Source organism: Syngnathoides biaculeatus, chromosome 9 (assembly GCF_019802595.1).
Source record: "Syngnathoides biaculeatus isolate LvHL_M chromosome 9, ASM1980259v1, whole genome shotgun sequence".
Lineage (NCBI taxonomy): Eukaryota > Metazoa > Chordata > Actinopteri > Syngnathiformes > Syngnathidae > Syngnathoides > Syngnathoides biaculeatus.
Genome location: NC_084648.1, coordinates 9,643,118 through 9,660,145, shown reverse-complemented (window position 1 = coordinate 9,660,145; position 17,028 = coordinate 9,643,118). Strand labels below are relative to the sequence as shown.

Below are 17,028 nucleotides of genomic sequence, written 5' to 3'. Positions count from 1 at the left end.
TACACCGGTGGTGCGTTTAACTGGAGCACAGGTGTCAAACTCAAGGCCCGAGGGCCAGATCCGGCCCGCCGCATGATTTTGTGTGGCCCAGCAAAGGCAAATTATGAGTATTAACTTCAATGATTTGTGTTCAAATCTGTCACAAAATTTAAAATTCTCACTTTATAAATGATAACAGGGAGCTATTACAACCATTATCGTGTGCCCAAACATCAGCAATAGTTGAAAAACCCATTGCCCTTTATTTCTGATTCTAAAACTAGCTCATACATTTCATGTGTAAATATGATGAGGCAAAAGATTTTCATGGTTTCACAGTCATAACGGCCCTGTTAGGGAAATCGGAACTACAATTTGGCCCGCGACAAAAATCAGTTCGACACCCCTGAACTGGAGGAATCATTGTTGACATTAAGGCTATGTAGGAAGTGATGATGGCTCCATCTGACACTCGAGCCTACCGGAAAAAAGACGACTGCTGATTCATATTTTTTTAAGTTGAATCACAACAAAGAATAATGTTACTCACCTTTTCTGACAAGAGCTGCAACGCACCCATGTCAGTTTTTTTGGGAAAAAAAAAAAATAAAAAAATATTTCAAATTATGATTATCCTTTGTTTACAGCCAAACTCATTTTGACTTACATTTCTGTTGCTCAACAGAGTTAGCTAAAATTTGTTAAAAAGGAAAAAAACAAAAACAAAAAAACCAAAATCTCCATGGAAAGAGTTCATGAGTCGAGCTCCGAAGAGTTACATAGACATTAATGGCAACACTAAAGCTAGAAAGGAGTCACTGCTTGAGGGGGAAGGCGATTGCAGCAGAATGAAAAGGGAAAGTTACTCTAGCACAGCGTGAAAAATGACAAGATGCGGCTCAGTAGCAGCAGTTTGGGCGAAGGCATCAAGGATTTTTGGCAAGAACAGGCTCGAAACAGAAGATCCAGACTTCTACCTGTGAGCCAAGGTATGTTGAGTCCTGGTTAAATTAAGGAATGTGAACTGAAAAGCAGAACCTTTCTGTAGAGAGCCGCAGCAGCTAAAACGGGTCATCACAAACATGTCAGTGTAGGGTCTTTCCGGACCATTGGATAAATTTCAAAGAATCAATCAGAATTTTTAATTCATTGGACCATTACTACGGAATAGCACCAGTCACAAAGATTCGATTCTGATTCAAAGTCATTCGTGAGTGTCAATGCGAATACCGAATCAAGATTTTGCTGTCATCTCTGAGCCCTAATTTACACTCAAAACATTTGAATGTTGTCATTTAGTAATCTGTTCATGTGTCATCATTTGTTTATACTAGTGATGTGTACAAGTGTTGTTGGCATTTGCCCACAGTTGTGATGTGTTCAAATGTCATTGGCATTGCAATATCGTCACGGTTTCACACTAATAATGCATTCAAATCTCATAATTTGTCTACACTAGTGATGCGTTTATGTATTGCATTTATGATCTAGCGTGGTCATCATTTGCTTACACTTGCTTTACACTCTAATGCCGTTGTTAGTTCAACACTGGTGACGCGTGGTTGTGTGGCCATTTGTGCGTGGGCGGTCCTCACCAGTGGGCTCTTTGGGGCACACATCAGGTAGCGAGCGGGCAGGCCGGTGGCGGGAGGACGAGGGGGAAGGGGAAGTGGGGTCCCGCTCCTTGCGGAAGATCCCGTCTCGGCCGCCGGGGCGAGACGCCGGGGACGAGATGGGGCGAGCTGCCATGACATCGGGACAAGCTAGCTGGATGGAGACAACACGGAATGCGCGTTAAAACAATGTCCTGTGTGATGTGCGTCCCTTGTCGGGAGAGGCATAAAAATTAGGAGGGAAGCATTAAGTGTGATCAATTTGGGTGTTCTTGCGCAAAGTTCTGGCTTAGTACTCTGATGTGGTGGTCAAAACCCTGTCTATTTTTTTTGGGGGGGGGGGGGGCTGGGTCAGTGCAGCAAACCCCAGAGGGCATGCAGAGATGCCCAGTCATTTGAGGAAGAAAATAAACATTCCCACGACTTGCAAGCAGATGGCTTTCACTGTTGTGGTCTCTAATCGTCGATAGTATGTGGGGTGGGGTGGGGATCTCTCTGTCTGATGGGCTCAGTGCGTGTTCCTGCGCTAGCGTACATGAAGCTACGGTGGCTGAAATAAGTAGCATGTTTCGTCAAAATTTCTCATATATATACTGCCAAATGTGCTATTGAACTGAAAATGTCCCCAGATATTTGGAACAACCCAAGTAGTCCATACATAAAAATAAAGTGCAACAATTAAGATAAAAACTGAAGTTGTGTAAAAATGTGAAATGACACAGAGAAAAGGGTACTAAACACGAAGGAAACGAAGTTCAAAAAAGGATGGAAAATCTATCAATCATCAAAAAGCAATCAGCTTCCTAAAGGATGCCCGACGAAAAAGTCTCATTGCCAAAGTGTGAGTCAACACTCACTCATCTCCTGATGAGCAGTCAAAGGAGCTCAAAGAGCTGTTTCAAGAAAGACCACCACAATAATTGTTGCAAAACATCACAGCAGCAGTTACATGCGCATATCTAAGCTTCTGAATGTTCTAATGAGCACGGTTGGGCCCAGAATACATAAGTAGAAGTGCCAAACAAATATGCGTTCATGTGAGATGACACGCTGTGGCGACCCCCTAACGGGACAAGCCGAAAGGAAAAGAAGAAGAAAGCAATCATACCACCATAAATTTGCCTCAGGTGCTCCCAGCAAAAGTTCTGACATAGGAGTGCAAAAGAATCATCGGAACAGCTGTCTGAGAGCCAAGGACCACCTGTGGAGAGGGTCAAAAAGACCTGGAATTAGCAGGTAATGTTGCCACAAGGAAAACAAGGAGTAATGCATTCCGCCCCCATGGCATATCCATGCATTACTTAAAAAAGAAAAAAAATTAAAAACAAAAAAAAAATATATACATATATTTATTTTTTACAGTGTCATAAATAAATGTCTTCAAGTTTGAAAATAGGGTTTCACAAATGTCATTTTTTTAGGTTACGTCAACTCAGGTCAAGGTTCTTTATGATTATTAGCACGTGCAAATATTAAATGTTGGCGGCATGGTGGAGTCACACACTCCACACGGGCCCCGCCTGGTTGGCTGGTGGTAGCGGTGCTTTAGGCACCTGCGGCCAACTGAAACTGGCCAGTTTTGGTGTGCCTCGGTGGGGCCTGCGGACTGCCCATAAGTCCCGTCTCCCGGGTCGCTGTTGGGTGAATTCATGAGCCCGACACCGCCTCTTGGGTGGTGCAGGTGCAGGAAGTATAAGTCACTTCTGAAAGTTATTGTCCATGCGAGCCGATGTCAATTAACTTGCATGTCTGTTGATTGTCACTTCTGGGACTTTGCAATAAATAACTCATAACTATGAGAACTTTCTCAGTATTCCTTCACTTGCACTCTGTTCCTATACATGGTTCGAATTTACATAGCCACTCGCCCACTTCAGCCGGGTCCACAGCCTCCGTCCTGCATGTTTTCCCTCTGGTCCTTGTCCTGTCCTTCCTTAATAAAATGTAGCACCATGCCCTCATACAACACTCATATTTAATGTCATTGCACTAGGCATAGAATGTTTTACATTCCTCATCTTTCTTACAGCTAATGTCCTCTCTTCCTATATTATTTACTTATCTTTTCACTGTCTCCCCCTTTTGTTTTTTTTTCCCCCCATCACTCACCTTTAAAATTGTTTTGTTTGGCTGAATTTTAAATGTAAATTCATCAGACCACAAAGACCTATAGCACCATTTTAAAAATCTAAAAAAGAATCAATTTATAGTGTTTTACTGTAATTTGAAGGCCTTTAATGACCGGATTTTCTACAGGAGATATCACAATGAAATGTTCCCTGAAAAGGTATTTATTTTTTTGACACAAAAACCTCAATACCCAACATCCATCTAATCTTCTAAATTATTGGTGCCTGGTACTCAGGTTTATATGGCTATTCTCACCAGACTTGACATTTTTTTAGGAATACAGTTTTGCTACGTTGCGTTACTTAGCTTAATTAATTTTGGTCTGTGGCTGAGAAACAACCCAAGAAGTTGTCCACCATTAGAAACTTGCATAAATATTGTAAATCACTCTTCTGTGGCACACAAGCTAATTATTTGGCTTCAATAACATTTATTATTATTAGACGAACGCTAGCATTAAAAATGCCCACTTTGGAGAGTTTGTGTGTTTAAGGCTGACTTGTCAATCAGGACGAACAGCTGTGACACTGGCTCCTAGCTTTAGCCTTAGCATTAGCAACGGAGCTCGAAACCCGCACCAGCCGACGCTTGTTCCCGAGGAGCGTACTTCCACGGGAACGTCACTCGGACTTTGTACTAAAAGAAACTCGAGCAGCACAGACGTTTTACTTGAAATGATACTGGGTTGTTTTCGGGCGGCGAAGCTAATGCTACAGCTAAATGTCCGCCGACCGGTCGGTTCCACGTCAACCGAAGCTCGCAGGTTAGCCGCTGTGCTAAACTGGCAACCAATGAGCCAGTCAGCAAGACGCACAATCCAACAAACATAAAGAAAAAAAAAAAGCAAACACACTGCCGTGAATGCTCGTTTGCGTACCTGCCGTCTGAGGCGGGACAGCGGCCGTCTTCGTTGTCTTTACCTCTACCGTTGCTCACCATTACATACACATGCGAGGAACCACCTGGGACACTATCGGCTACTAGCACAGACGCTACGCCGACCATCGCGCACTGCTGTACGGTCAGCTGCGCTTTCTCCTGCCCGGGGATCTGACAGGCGCTTTACTGCCGGCTGCTGGACAACCGTTGTAACTACATTGGTCACATTTTTTTGAAAGTGCAGTGAACCCCCGCTCATTGGCGAATTTACCGTATCGCGTTTTCTTTCTGTGGATCCTAACGTCATCTTTCCCAGCCTTTATTGAGTCAAGACATATTTTTCAGTACAAAATATCCCGAAGCCCACCACCAAATATAAATACAACAAAAAATATCCACATTAAAACAGATGGAGCCCATGCATTTGTACCGGGTCTTCACTTTGGATCCCCGAATTTAATCCACATTATAATACCACATACACCAAAAAAAAAAAAAAAAGATAACACATTAAAATGTAAATACATGACAAAATGTGTTTGTTGCATTATGTGTGTTCAGTATGTGCAATAAAACCATTTCATACGATGTTTATCTAATTACAAATGTGCACAATTTTGAAAATATTGCATGACATGATAAACCACATAAATTAATGCTCCATTTTTGAGATTAGAATTGAAAAAAACCTTGTCATGTTTGAGACTACAGCATAATGGCGCGTAATGAGAGAGGGGGGGATGAAGTGAAATTGAAAGCAGCGAAGTGAAATTGAAATGTAATTCAAATTGTAATAGCGGAAACTTGTAAAAGCAATTGCAATTTAACTCCACATTTTCTCCCAGTATTGTAATGGATTACATTGGCAAACTTGTAATCAAAATGGCATAATCTTGTTACATGTAGTATTCCCCAACACTCTACTGCACTGTGTATGCGTGAAGGTGAGATTCGAGGTAAATCAACAATACCAACACGGACTGTTGAAACCATTGTTTTGTTCGTCACGCTACGGCTACTTAGAATGATGACACCCCGAAGACAATCTTGAAAAACGGGTCTATGTTATTTTTGGCAGCTCCCACTAGCAGACTCACGTTCCCTCACAGTAATGGACACTGCCGGTAAGACGTTAACCGCCTTTTTTAGCCTAGCTTTTGTTTCCTGAAGCTGTACAGGAAACGCCAGGAATGTTGACGATAGGAGTCTAGAACTGGTTGATCCACAGTGCACGGACCCAATACATCATTATAAAGTTTTGTTTCCAAGCGCACGCATACACAACTCCCGATTGCCAGGTAAGCTTCTTTTTACTTTCCACCGCTACATTAACTATATACTATCGTATATTGTTCAGATAGCATGATGTAAATCAGGGGTGCGGAAAGTTTGTCCTTTGACCGCCACAAATAAAAAAAATAAAAAGATGCAAGGGCCGCTTTGAGATTCTTCAGCTTTAATTTAGGTAGGGTAAAACGAAGACAGAGAAAATATATCCGGTGAGGAAACAAAGCACAATATTTCCAGTTATATGATTACAATGTGGTAAACCGATGTAATTTCCTCTTATTTTCCTTGAAAATATTCCAATATTATATGTTCGTTTAATACAGGGCGGCTCATGTGCCATAGAGTTCTGAGAAGAAGGGTTGAAATTCAGCTTCGCTTGTGTGGAATTTCCATGTCCTCTCTGTGCCTGCGTGAGTTTTAGCCGGGCACTCCGGTTGCCTCCCAAATCCCCAAAACACGCATCGTAGGTTGATTGACGACTCTAAATTCCCATAGGTGTCATATAAGTGCAAATAGCTGTTCGTCTATATGTGCCCTGTCATTGGCCGGTGACCAGTTCACGGTGTACTTCGCCCCTTGTCTGAATATTACTAGGTTAGGTCGTGAGGATAAGTGGGATGGAAAAAGAATTTATGCACTTTTCATGCTGTGGGCAGTGTGAAATGTAATTTTTAGTACTTGTTCCGCTGAAAAATATGCGCCAGGGTTTGGACCCACCTGATGTAAACGATTCATACATATCTCATTTGTTTGATATCAGCTGTCCTCATCAATTCTGAAGACTGTCATTGGTGTTGTGACGTCATAATGTGCAAAAAAGTTGACATGTACTAATTATGTGTCTGCTGACAGAGGGCGACGACATGAAGCTGACATCTTTGCTGCTGTTCCCGTTGTTGCTGCTGCTGCCGGCGTTCCAGTGCAATGGCCGTACCGTGTCCAGATGTGAGCTGCGAGACAAGCTTAGGGAGAGAATCATGCTGTCGGAACGCACAGAAAACCTCACGGACGTCGCGTTGACTTTGAGTGAGTAACTGCAAGATCACCTACAACGACATAAGTCTTGTAGTCTGTCTTTTGAAGGCAGTCTGGGTATAGGTTGGGTGAAGGCAAGTAATCAACACAAACACTGCGTTACCTCGGTCGAACTTGATGGAAATGTCGCGCTGTGTGGCCCGTAGATGTGAATGTGAGTGTGAAGGCTGTCTTGCACTTCCCGCTTTCATCGGAACGTAGCAGCGAGTAAACCTCGCTTCACCAGCTGTCCTAAATTTTATTTTAGATTTGGCCTGCTGCCCACCGCGCAATGCACTCAAACCTGATTGGACCAAAAAGTTGTGCGAGCTCGTGCGCGTGACGTCACCATTTTTACGGCGCCATATTGCCGGTCAAATGGAGCCGCTCGACATTGTGGGAGACATTGAACCGGAGGAGAATATTCACAATGCCCGAGACTTGTTGTGCTGTTGGTTGTCACAACAGACGAGACAGATATTCAAAGAGGTCATTCTATGGAATACCAGCTGAAAGAATAGAAAATGTCGATGGATTTTGGCAATTAAACGTGATAAATGGTGCCTAACCAAAATACACACATTCCTGTCTATCGATTGCTTCATTTCAGGTAGGAATTGTTCTTCTCAATCTCAAATTACCAAGAAGCATTTACAATGCCAAATTGGCTCATCTGAGAACAATGCGTGTTCAAAAAAAGAGGTTTCCGGAGGTTAAGTGTGGCCACAATCTCTTCCGTGTACGTTCCAAGGAGATGACTCCGTGCTCTTTTTTTTTTTTCAATCATAGTTAATGACTGAGAGTTTGTGTAAAACCAAGGCTCATTTATTTAAATATTGGCATTTGTATCGAATACTAGCGGAAAAGATCGATGGATTCCGGCAAAGGTTAATGTGTTGCCAAACACACCTCCGCATTCACGAGCCGTCAAAAGCGTCACTATCTGGGATTTATTCCTGATTGAGAATAGATCCAGCAACTAATTATCCGTATGCGTTCAGACTTTTATATGCTTTCAGACTTTTCCGTGTAAATCTCAATGACTTACTCACCAGACCCATGTGTAGATCCAGTTGTCCAAAACAAGCGGAAGCGAATTAACAGTCCAATTTCCTATCGGCGAAAACATCAACTTCGGCATTAAATGCAGGTCCTCTATGCCGAGTTTATCTATTTTTTCCACGTACCGTCGTTTATTTTCACCTTCCCTCTGGCCGTCGTGCTATAAGACATATTTCCGTGTCATCTCCAACCGACTTAGCATTGAGCAATGCTTAGCTTAACCGGCAATATGGCAAGGTAAACAAAAGTCACGTGATTTTATGACGTAGGTGCACGAGCTCTATACACATCCTCACTCAGGGTATCCTGCTACGTGTTTGATGGTGTATAAACATCCATCCATCCATTTTCTGAGTTGCTTATCCTCACAAGGGTCCCGGGAGTGCTGGGGCCAATCCCAGCTTTCCATGGGTAGGAGGCGGGATGCACCCTGAACTGGTTGCCAGCCATTCGCAGGACACATGGACACAGAAACACAGTCGCACTCACAATCACACCTAGGGGCAATTTAGAGTCTCCAATTACTGCATGTTTTTGGGATATGAATAGTTATTCACTTTCAACTGCATACATTGGGAGAAGTCTTTCCCCCCCTGCACTATCACTTCAATGGGCATTCTCACTGCTCTAAATTCTAGAAGACTCTTCTTCCTTTGCACAACTGTGAGTTTAAAAAAAATTGTTCTCTGTCAACTGACTGTCTGTCTGCTGTCATACACAACATGGATGTCAAACTAGGGCATCTCCAACCACCAGGGACAAATTCCTTATGTGTTGTTTCAATGCAGTACTTGGCCGTTAAAGATAATTTTGATTCTGATTCTTAGGCAATGCGGGTTAAGTGTCTTGTCCCATCTTTAAACCACATCTCGAATCTTGGGCCAATTGATATTACTCCAATTTGGATCACAATGTCTATATGTGCCCTCCAATTGTCTGGCAACCAGCCCAAAGTCAGCTGGGATCAACTCCAGCGCACCCTTCAGCTAAGTGAAAATAAGCAGTCCACAAAACTGATGGGTCTGGAAGGACTACAGAATTCATACAATAAAGATCATAAACATTTTCCATTTTTTTAAAGTAACGATTTACTTCATTTGTTCTTGCCACAGTCGTGTGCCACCTGGAAAAGCTCTCCCAACTGAACACTGGCACGGTGCACATCATAGGCCATCGCATCACCACCACCACCACTCCCCCTACCACCACCACCACGACAACCACCACAATCCCCACTACCACAGTAGCCGCCAACCAAACCAACGTAAGCAACCAAACAGTCAACTCTAATACCACTGTGCCACCTGCCTTCGCCAACAGCACCACTGTCAACACCACCTCCGGCTCCACGACATCAGCCAATCAAACCAACATAAGCAACCAAACAGTCAACTCTGGCTTAACCAATTCCACCTCGGTCCTCAATCAAACACTCAGTGGCGTCAATAACACAAGCAGTGATGGTGGCCAAGACCAGGACCAGGAAGAAGAACCTTTAGATGAGGATGAAGACCAGGAAGAAGAACCTTTAGATGAGGATGAAGACCAGGAAGAAGAACCGTTACTTGAAGATGAAGAACCATTCGATGAGGTGATTGGAAATATTTACAACGAAGAGGACTCATACCTTTATGGGGACGAGGAAAGCACTGTCGACTTCCACATGGAGGACTGGAGGAGGCTGATGGAGCTTCTGAATGAGGAAGAGAATGCCTTCGATGAAGAACAGCTGAGGATTGCCGACGACAAGCTCAGCGCCGACGGTTTCGGCGGCGGCAGCGAGATGTTTCAAGTGAATTGGTCACTTGGATACCATGGCATCTTCCAGCTCTCGGACAGCTACTTCTGCCAGTCATCTGCCCGATTTAGCCAGAATGTCTGTAACAGCACCTGCAGCGGTGAGTACCTCCATGGTGGAAAATGAACATTACAATCATAAAGGCCCAGTACCGATTAACGAATGGATACACTGTTGGGTATGTTTTTGGTTGTGGAGGGATAGTCCCAGTTTGATTAAATTAGAGGAATCAGAAACACGTATCGAACAACTCAACAAATGGCAACCAAACTTGAAACAGCACCACATGTAGAACAAAGTCAACGACCCAGAACTCCACACTAAACAACAGTACGTAAATGCTACTCAAAGGCCCAGGACTACATATACAGGGAGTCCTCGGTCTATGACTGAGATCTGTTCCTACAGTAGCGACTTACTATGCGACATGGGGACAGAAACCCTTCACATGCGCTAAAATATGGGCTTCGTCTTTAATAATTGTCACCACGGTCGACCGACTGAAGCCTTGGTGGCGTTGGTGTTTCTCCTTTCTCCAATCGTTTTATGAGCTTCGTTTCCATGGTAATGGATTGTCTTTTGGCTGCAGAAGCATTGCTAAAAAAACACAGCTTCCTTATAAGTGGCGATAATGTCTAAAAAGGAGGGCGAAAAATGCAAAGATACTCCCGGCGCACAAACACGGACAAGTATTTGCCAGACAAAATGGCGGACAGGAAACGGGCGTTGTAAAGTCGAAACATCTTCGGTCAAGACCGTCTTAACCCCAGGACTCCCTGTAACATAAACTCAAAGACTAAGAACCACAAGCAGGGCACACTCGGGGACACAGAAGCAAATATAGAACCTGATCACAGAATTGCCTGTTGAGGCAATTCACCTCAGGAAGCAAAACAAAGAACATGTAAAACCAAATCAGGGAGCTAGAACCACAGGTAAAACCTACTCCACAACCAGGAACCAAACACACAAAACTACAGTAACTCCCAGAAATGTATATAAAACCAACTCAATAGCCAAGAACCACACACACAAAAAAAAAAAAAAAACAACACAGTGAACTAGAACCATAGGAAGACCCAATTCATTGACCCAGAACGTGTTAAACCCTTTAAGAATATTTTCCAGGGATAAAACAAAAACAATTGTAGTCAGATGAAGCATAGTCAACATTTAGTGAAAATAATGGTGCCTGACTATCAAATGTATAAAAGAAGCTCGGAGAAGTATTCTACTGTGTTAGCTGCTTTTATTGTATGGTTTCTATACATTCATGTAGAAATCTGAATCATCTGCGACCTTAGATTTTATTTAAGTAATTTTAACTCAAACAATTTCTAAGACTGGCTACCTTTTCCATCAGTTTAACCCCTCCCCTTTCTTTCCGCCACAGCTTTCACCGATGATGACTTCACCAACGACTTGGATTGCTTCGTCGACAGTCTTTACTGGCTGTAAGTCGCATCGCGCATCTTCACCAAAGTAACTTTAGCGATGACATGAGACCAGTCATTTCTCAACTGGTGGGTCGGGTCATTGGTCATGTCCAACTACTTACGGCAGTTTGCCATTTTGTTGCCAGTGTATTCCGTTGCCGCCGATATCTGAACAATCCAGCCCTATGTTGTTATGTCTTTGCATACGTTTCCCACACTTCAAACAAATTTAAAATAGGGGGAAAAAAACACTGAAATGCTCTTTGAGCCTCTGTAAGCAAATAAAATGAAGTAAAGGAGAAAAATTCAGACACATTTTCAATATACAAGTTCACTAGTGCCCCAAAAGTTTTTTTTTTGTTTTTTTCTTACTTATATGGTAATTTGTATATTATTGTTACTTGATTAGGCGGCATGGTGGCTCAGCTGGTAAAGCCTTGGCCTCACCGTTCTGAGGTGTTCAATCCCAGGCAATCCTGTGTGGATTTTGCATGTTCTCCCCATGCCTGCGTGCGTTTTCTCCGATTTCCTCCCACATCCCACATCCCAAAAACATCCAACATTAATTGGACACTCTACATTGCCCGTAGGTGTGATTGTGAGTGCGAATGCTTGTTCGTCTGTATGTGCCCTGCGATTGGCTGGCGACCAATTCACGGTGTACCCTGCCTCCTGCTCGTTGTCAGCTGCGATAGGCTCCAGCACTCCACGCGACCCTGATGAGGATAAGCGGCAAAGCAAATGGATGGATGGTTATATCACGTCATGTTCGGTGGGCTGTGTGCTTTAATGATAAATGATTAGCGACACGCAAGTCGACAAAGTGTTTGGCACAATGTTAAGTAGTGAAAGTTGCCATGAAAAAATCATTAAGTTAGCAGCCGAATAAAGAAATAAATAATATATTAAAAATATATATGCCGTCACACTATGCTCCCTTAACATTTCATGAATGGATTCCTAGAACTGGTCCAAACAACAATATTCACAGGCATATTTTCTCTTTGCGCTGTGGAAACAACAAATATTAATGCGTCTCAGTTGGGGACCTTTTCTGCCTCTTCTTTCTGTCTTGTAGACAGATGAGGTTAGACTGGAATCCCCCTTGGACCATGATGTTCGCAGATGATATTGTGATATGCAGTGAAAGCAGGGAGCATGCAGAGGAACAATTAGATAGATGGAGACATGCACTGGAAGGGAGAGGAATGAAGATTAGCCGGAGTAAAACAGAATATATGTGCGTGAATGAGAAAGGTGGACGGGGAAGAGTGAGGCTACAGGGAGAAGAGATAGCGAGGGTGGAAGACTTCAAATATTTAGGGTCAACAATCCAGAGCAATGGTGAGTGTGGTAAGGAAGTCAAGAAACGGGTCCAGGCGGGGTGGAACAATTGGTGGAAGGTGTCTGGTGTTCTATGTGACAGAAGAGTCTCTACTAGGATGAAGGGAAAAGTTTATAAAGCAGTTGTGAGGCCAGCCATGATGTACGGATTAGAGACGGTGGCACCAAAGAAACAACAGGAAGCAGAACTGGAGGTGGCAGAAATGAAGATGTTGAGGTTCTCGCTCGGAGTGAGCAGGTTGGATAGGATTAGAAATGAGCTCATTAGAGGGACAGCCAAAGTTGGAGGTTTTGGAGACAAGATTCAAGAGAGTAGACTTTGATGGTTTTGAAATGTTCAGAGGCGAGAGAGTGAGTATATTGGTAGAAGGATGCTGAGGATGGAGCTGCCAGGCAAAAGAGCGAGAGGAAGACCAAAGAGAAGGTTTATGGATGTGGTGAGGGAAGATATGAGGGCAGTTGGGGTTAGAGAGGAAGATGCAGAAGATAGGCTAAGATGGCAAAAGATGACACGCTGTGGCGACCCCTAACGGGACAAGCCGAAAGGAAAAGAAGTAGAGCTCAGTGCTGCCAAAAAAATTCAGGCCGAATTTGGTACTGCATTAAAGGATAGTCATTAAAGAAATTTAAAAGGGTTTGTCAAAATTTCCCCTTGCAATCCGACACTCAAGATCCCGCCCAGGAAAAGAAAACAAGCCAGTCTACAAAGGATGCGAGCGCCTGTAATGTCTGTTTTACACTCACGGTGGCAGCATTGCATCTGTCGCCTCGAATATGTTTCGCAACATGAGAGCACGCAGAACTTGTCTTGCCACACTTTGAGACACTTGCTCATTTGCATAAGTGGTAACATAAAGGTCATAAAGGGTAGCATTGTTTCACAAGATTAATAGATAGTATGTCACACAACTGGCCCATCCAAGGGCGGGGCTAAGGACACTTTTCTTGGAAAGACTGGGGGGAGGAGTTACGACACGTTTGGGGAGAAAAAAAAAAAAAACCTAATAAAACACATAAGATGAAGCATATTGGAAATTCCCAACTCCTTTCAGGCAAATTGCGACATCGTCCTCATTGGCATCACAATCAGGACGCAGATCTGCAAATTCGGAAAATGTCAAGCCAACAGTTTCCAGTTGGTTTCACGGGAATTTACAAAAAAAAAAAAAAAAAGTCACTAAATGCGCATTACAGTCTATAGAAGAACATCTGACATGTGTTATACACAGTGACATAATTTTACCCTTGACACAGAAACGGTAGAAATTTTCGCATTCAAGAGGATGTGTGTTTACATACGAGATGTATGGACGTAAATAAGTGCCACCAGGATCTGAATTTGAAATGCAAAGTGATCACATTTTCAATTGTTGTATTTCAGTGTAGCTTTTCAATGTTAACAATCTAACTGGCTACAATTCGCTGTCTAAAAATTCACCTCCTGTGCCACCAGGCAGGGTTACTTCCGGTCAGAACCAGCCAATCGCAGTTACGCTCTTAGTCACGTGACATCACATACTAAGAACGACGGTGAATTTGACTTGTTAAAAAAGTTACATTGAAATGCAACTCTTGAAAATGTGATCACTTTACATTTCAAATCCAAATCCCGTTTTCTGTGGCATTTCAGATTCAAATCCCGGTGGCACCTATTTACTACCATAAAGACGGTTTAACATTTTGTTAGCACGAAACTTGGAGTCATCGATCAGCAACCAAATCGATTATCAAATTTGCAGGTGTTGCACCTTTGCAAACTTGCTCAGTACCATCTCAACACCTGGGACATAATATATATTTTTTAACTTACTACATGACGGCGGTTCTTCAGCCGTAGATTTTCTGATGTCAATACAAAACAACTTATTAAAGGTTATCAAAGACCTATTTGCGCTGCGGTGCGCTTACGCCTACAAAACTTCCGACACAATAGTTTTATGACAACCCAAACTCCAAGCCCAACAGGAAGTAACGTATTACTTTTTCCATTGGCATCTGTGAAGCGTTTCACTCCAGTTGCATGGCTCATACTTTTGCACTTATCCTCCAGCTGTGGTATCCAATCTACAGCTTTCGAGGCATCTGCGGGCTATCCTCCAGTTTTGTGTGGCTCGTATTTACTCAATGTCATTTCTTTTCAAAATCATGCAGCCGTGGTGCGTGTGGGTGTGTGTGTGTGATGAGTGGTGTCCAATCCACAGCCCGAGGGCATTTTGCAGGCTGTGCTCCATTTTTGTGCGGCCTGCATTTGCATTTACACAACATAACCATTGACACGGCTCATTTGTACTTGTTGTCCTCTACTAGTGGTATCTAACCTGCGGCCTGGCAGGCATTTGCTGGCCATTCTCCGTTTATGCAGGGCTTGCATGTACTTAACGTCATTTATTTTCAATATTGTGTAGCCGTAGTGCGTGTATGTGTATGTGTATGTGTGAGTGGTGTCCAATCTACAGCCTTGGGGGCATTTGCGGGCCGTCCTCCATTTTTTTTTTTGTACGCGTGCCTTTCACTTACTCAAAATAACCATTAATATAGCTATAGTAATGAGTGTTGTATGCTGGGATATAACAAATAATCAGAAACAAATTATGATTCGTAGCATGAAGTTGTCAATATTCATATATTCCAGTGTACACCATTGTATAGTATTTGTATGTATTTCTTTCGGCTTGTCTCATTGGGGGTCACCACAGGGTGTCACCTCAGATGAATGCTCATATTTGTTTGGCACAGTTTTTACGTGTGTGTGTTGAAATAAAAAATATTTTTTCATTTGATTCATCAATAGAAAAATAACTTTGATTAAGTGAAGAAATAATCAACAAATTGATGGTTTTTAAAATAATCATTAGTTGCAGCCCACAACAGAATACATCCAAGATGATTTTTTACAAACAAGATTATTTCACATTTGCATATGAATGAATGGATTATTAAATTATTAAACGGGAAATTATTTCTCACATTTTATTCGATGCGAATTTTACATTTTGAGTATGTAACTGATATTTCTTGATGCTTGATTACAAGTTGAGTCCCAATTTTTCAATTTCCTACAAGATGATTTTCTCCGTGTTTGATTAGGTATGAGACAATTTCACATTTGATTTAGTATAAAATTATTTGCTGTTGGGCGGCATGGTGGGTCAGGTGGAAAGCGTTGGCCTCGCAGTTCTGAGGTCCCGGGTTCAATACCGGACCCGTCTATGTGGAGTTTGCATGTTCTCCCCGTGCCTGCACGGATTTTCTCCGGGCACTCTGGTTTCCTCCCACATCCCAAAAACATGCAACATTAATTGGACACTCTAAATTTCCCCTAGGTGTGATTGTGAGTGCGGCTGTTTGTCTCTATATGCCCTGTGATTGGCTGGAAACCAGTCCAGGGTCTACCCCGCCTCCTGCCCGTTGACAGCTGGGATAGGCTCCAGCACTCCCCGTGACCCTCAGATAAAGGATAAGCTGGTTCACACATCTGCCTCACAGTTCTGAGGACTGCGTTTCAAATCCTGGCCCCACCTGTGTGGGGTTTGCATGTCCTCCCCAAACTTGCATGGGTTCTCTTCGGCTACTCCAGTTTCCTCCCATATCACACAAACATGCATGATAGCTAATGAAATTTCTTCTATACCCTGCCTCTCGCCCTGAGGTAGCTGGGATAGGCTCCAGCCCACCCATTACCCTTGTGAGGATAACCGATGCACAAAATGATTTTGTTTTTGAAGATGATTTCATGTCTTTTATCTCACGTGCAAGAACATTTTGCACTTCGTGCTTTATTGCAAGGGTTTCAAGATGATGTCATGTGTTCAAATGTGATTCCACATCTGTCACGTACAAAACAATTTCCCATTTGATTGTGTTCCAGATAAATACAGCTGTTTTGATATGTTCAAATTGATTCCGTCTGTTTGAAGATGTTTTCACACCCGCGAGACCGCAATGATTTAATGAATAGGTTTGCTTTCGCACACAAGATGAATTCGGACGTCATACAAGGCGAAACGACACGAGACCAGGCGATCATTTGCTGGCGCTAAGCCATTTGCTCTCGTCAACTTTCCAGGTACGTGCTGAGGACGGTGGGATATCAGTGCTACGAAACCACCAACTTCTTCGGACAGTGCGACTGAGCTGCTCACGCTGTTGCCTTTCATGATAATTACAATGTGCACCCGATACAACTGTTTCCTTTCCAAAGATAAAAATGTTTTTTACTTTTGAGTGACACTCTTGGAGAGGCCTCCAACTCACGTCAGGTAACATTCAAATTATTGCTGGGAATTTCTCTGTGACGGCATAATTCAAGAGTGAGCAATATCTTCGTAAAAGTACAACTTGTGGTGGTAGTGGTGTGTGTGTGTGTACTTTTATCCAATTTTGATTGGATGACGCGTGTGACATCATTAATGACAGCGCCATGACAAAGCAACTTTTGTAAACCTGTTGAATTAATCAGAATAAATCAATAAAGGCAAACAGA

The 17,028-nt window shown here is 42.9% G+C and overlaps 2 protein-coding genes across 7 annotated transcripts in view; one reads left to right on the top strand and one right to left on the bottom strand.

Annotated features, from left to right (window-relative positions):
- The window catches only part of vps54 (VPS54 subunit of GARP complex), a 19,091-nt gene extending 14,127 nt beyond the window's left edge, over window positions 1-4,964 (bottom strand). Inside the window, exons 1-3 of one of the 3 annotated variants that reach the window (XM_061831222.1) lie at window positions 4,600-4,964; window positions 2,701-2,793; window positions 1,575-1,746 (exon numbers count right to left, since the gene is read on the bottom strand). In XM_061831222.1, coding sequence (XP_061687206.1) covers window positions 1,575-1,746; window positions 2,701-2,706 — 178 coding nt within the window. In that variant the 5' untranslated portion in view covers window positions 2,707-2,793; window positions 4,600-4,964. Of the gene's footprint in view, window positions 1-529; window positions 734-1,574; window positions 1,747-2,700; window positions 2,794-4,599 lie in introns of those variants that run through there. The other 2 variants (XM_061831223.1, XM_061831224.1) reach the window with 2 other exon arrangements.
- Window positions 826-17,028, top strand: LOC133506772 (uncharacterized protein DDB_G0290587-like). Of its 4 annotated transcripts, XM_061831233.1 has the most exons (6): window positions 4,022-4,485; window positions 5,772-5,899; window positions 6,744-6,917; window positions 9,080-9,865; window positions 11,159-11,219; window positions 16,612-17,028. In XM_061831233.1, the coding sequence occupies exons 1-6, from the start codon at window positions 4,397-4,399 to the stop codon at window positions 16,676-16,678; spliced, it is 1,305 nt and encodes a 434-aa protein (XP_061687217.1). In that variant the 5' UTR covers window positions 4,022-4,396; the 3' UTR covers window positions 16,679-17,028. The 4 variants fall into 4 exon arrangements, with proteins under 4 accessions (XP_061687218.1, XP_061687217.1, XP_061687219.1 ...); XM_061831234.1 differs by lacking the exons at window positions 4,022-4,485; window positions 5,772-5,899 and adding an exon at window positions 826-968; XM_061831235.1 differs by lacking the exon at window positions 4,022-4,485 and having other exon boundaries at window positions 5,247-5,899.

Excerpts from the sequence above, each read along its gene's own strand:
- LOC133506772 (XM_061831233.1), top strand. The coding sequence starts at position 4,397 with ATGATACTGGGTTGTTTTCGGGCGGCGAAGCTAATGCTACAGCTAAAT. Across the intron at positions 9,866-11,158 it reads CTGTAACAGCACCTGCAGCG|CTTTCACCGATGATGACTTC; the intron begins GTGAGTACCTCC and ends TTTCCGCCACAG. Across the intron at positions 11,220-16,611 it reads GTCGACAGTCTTTACTGGCT|GTACGTGCTGAGGACGGTGG; the intron begins GTAAGTCGCATC and ends TCAACTTTCCAG.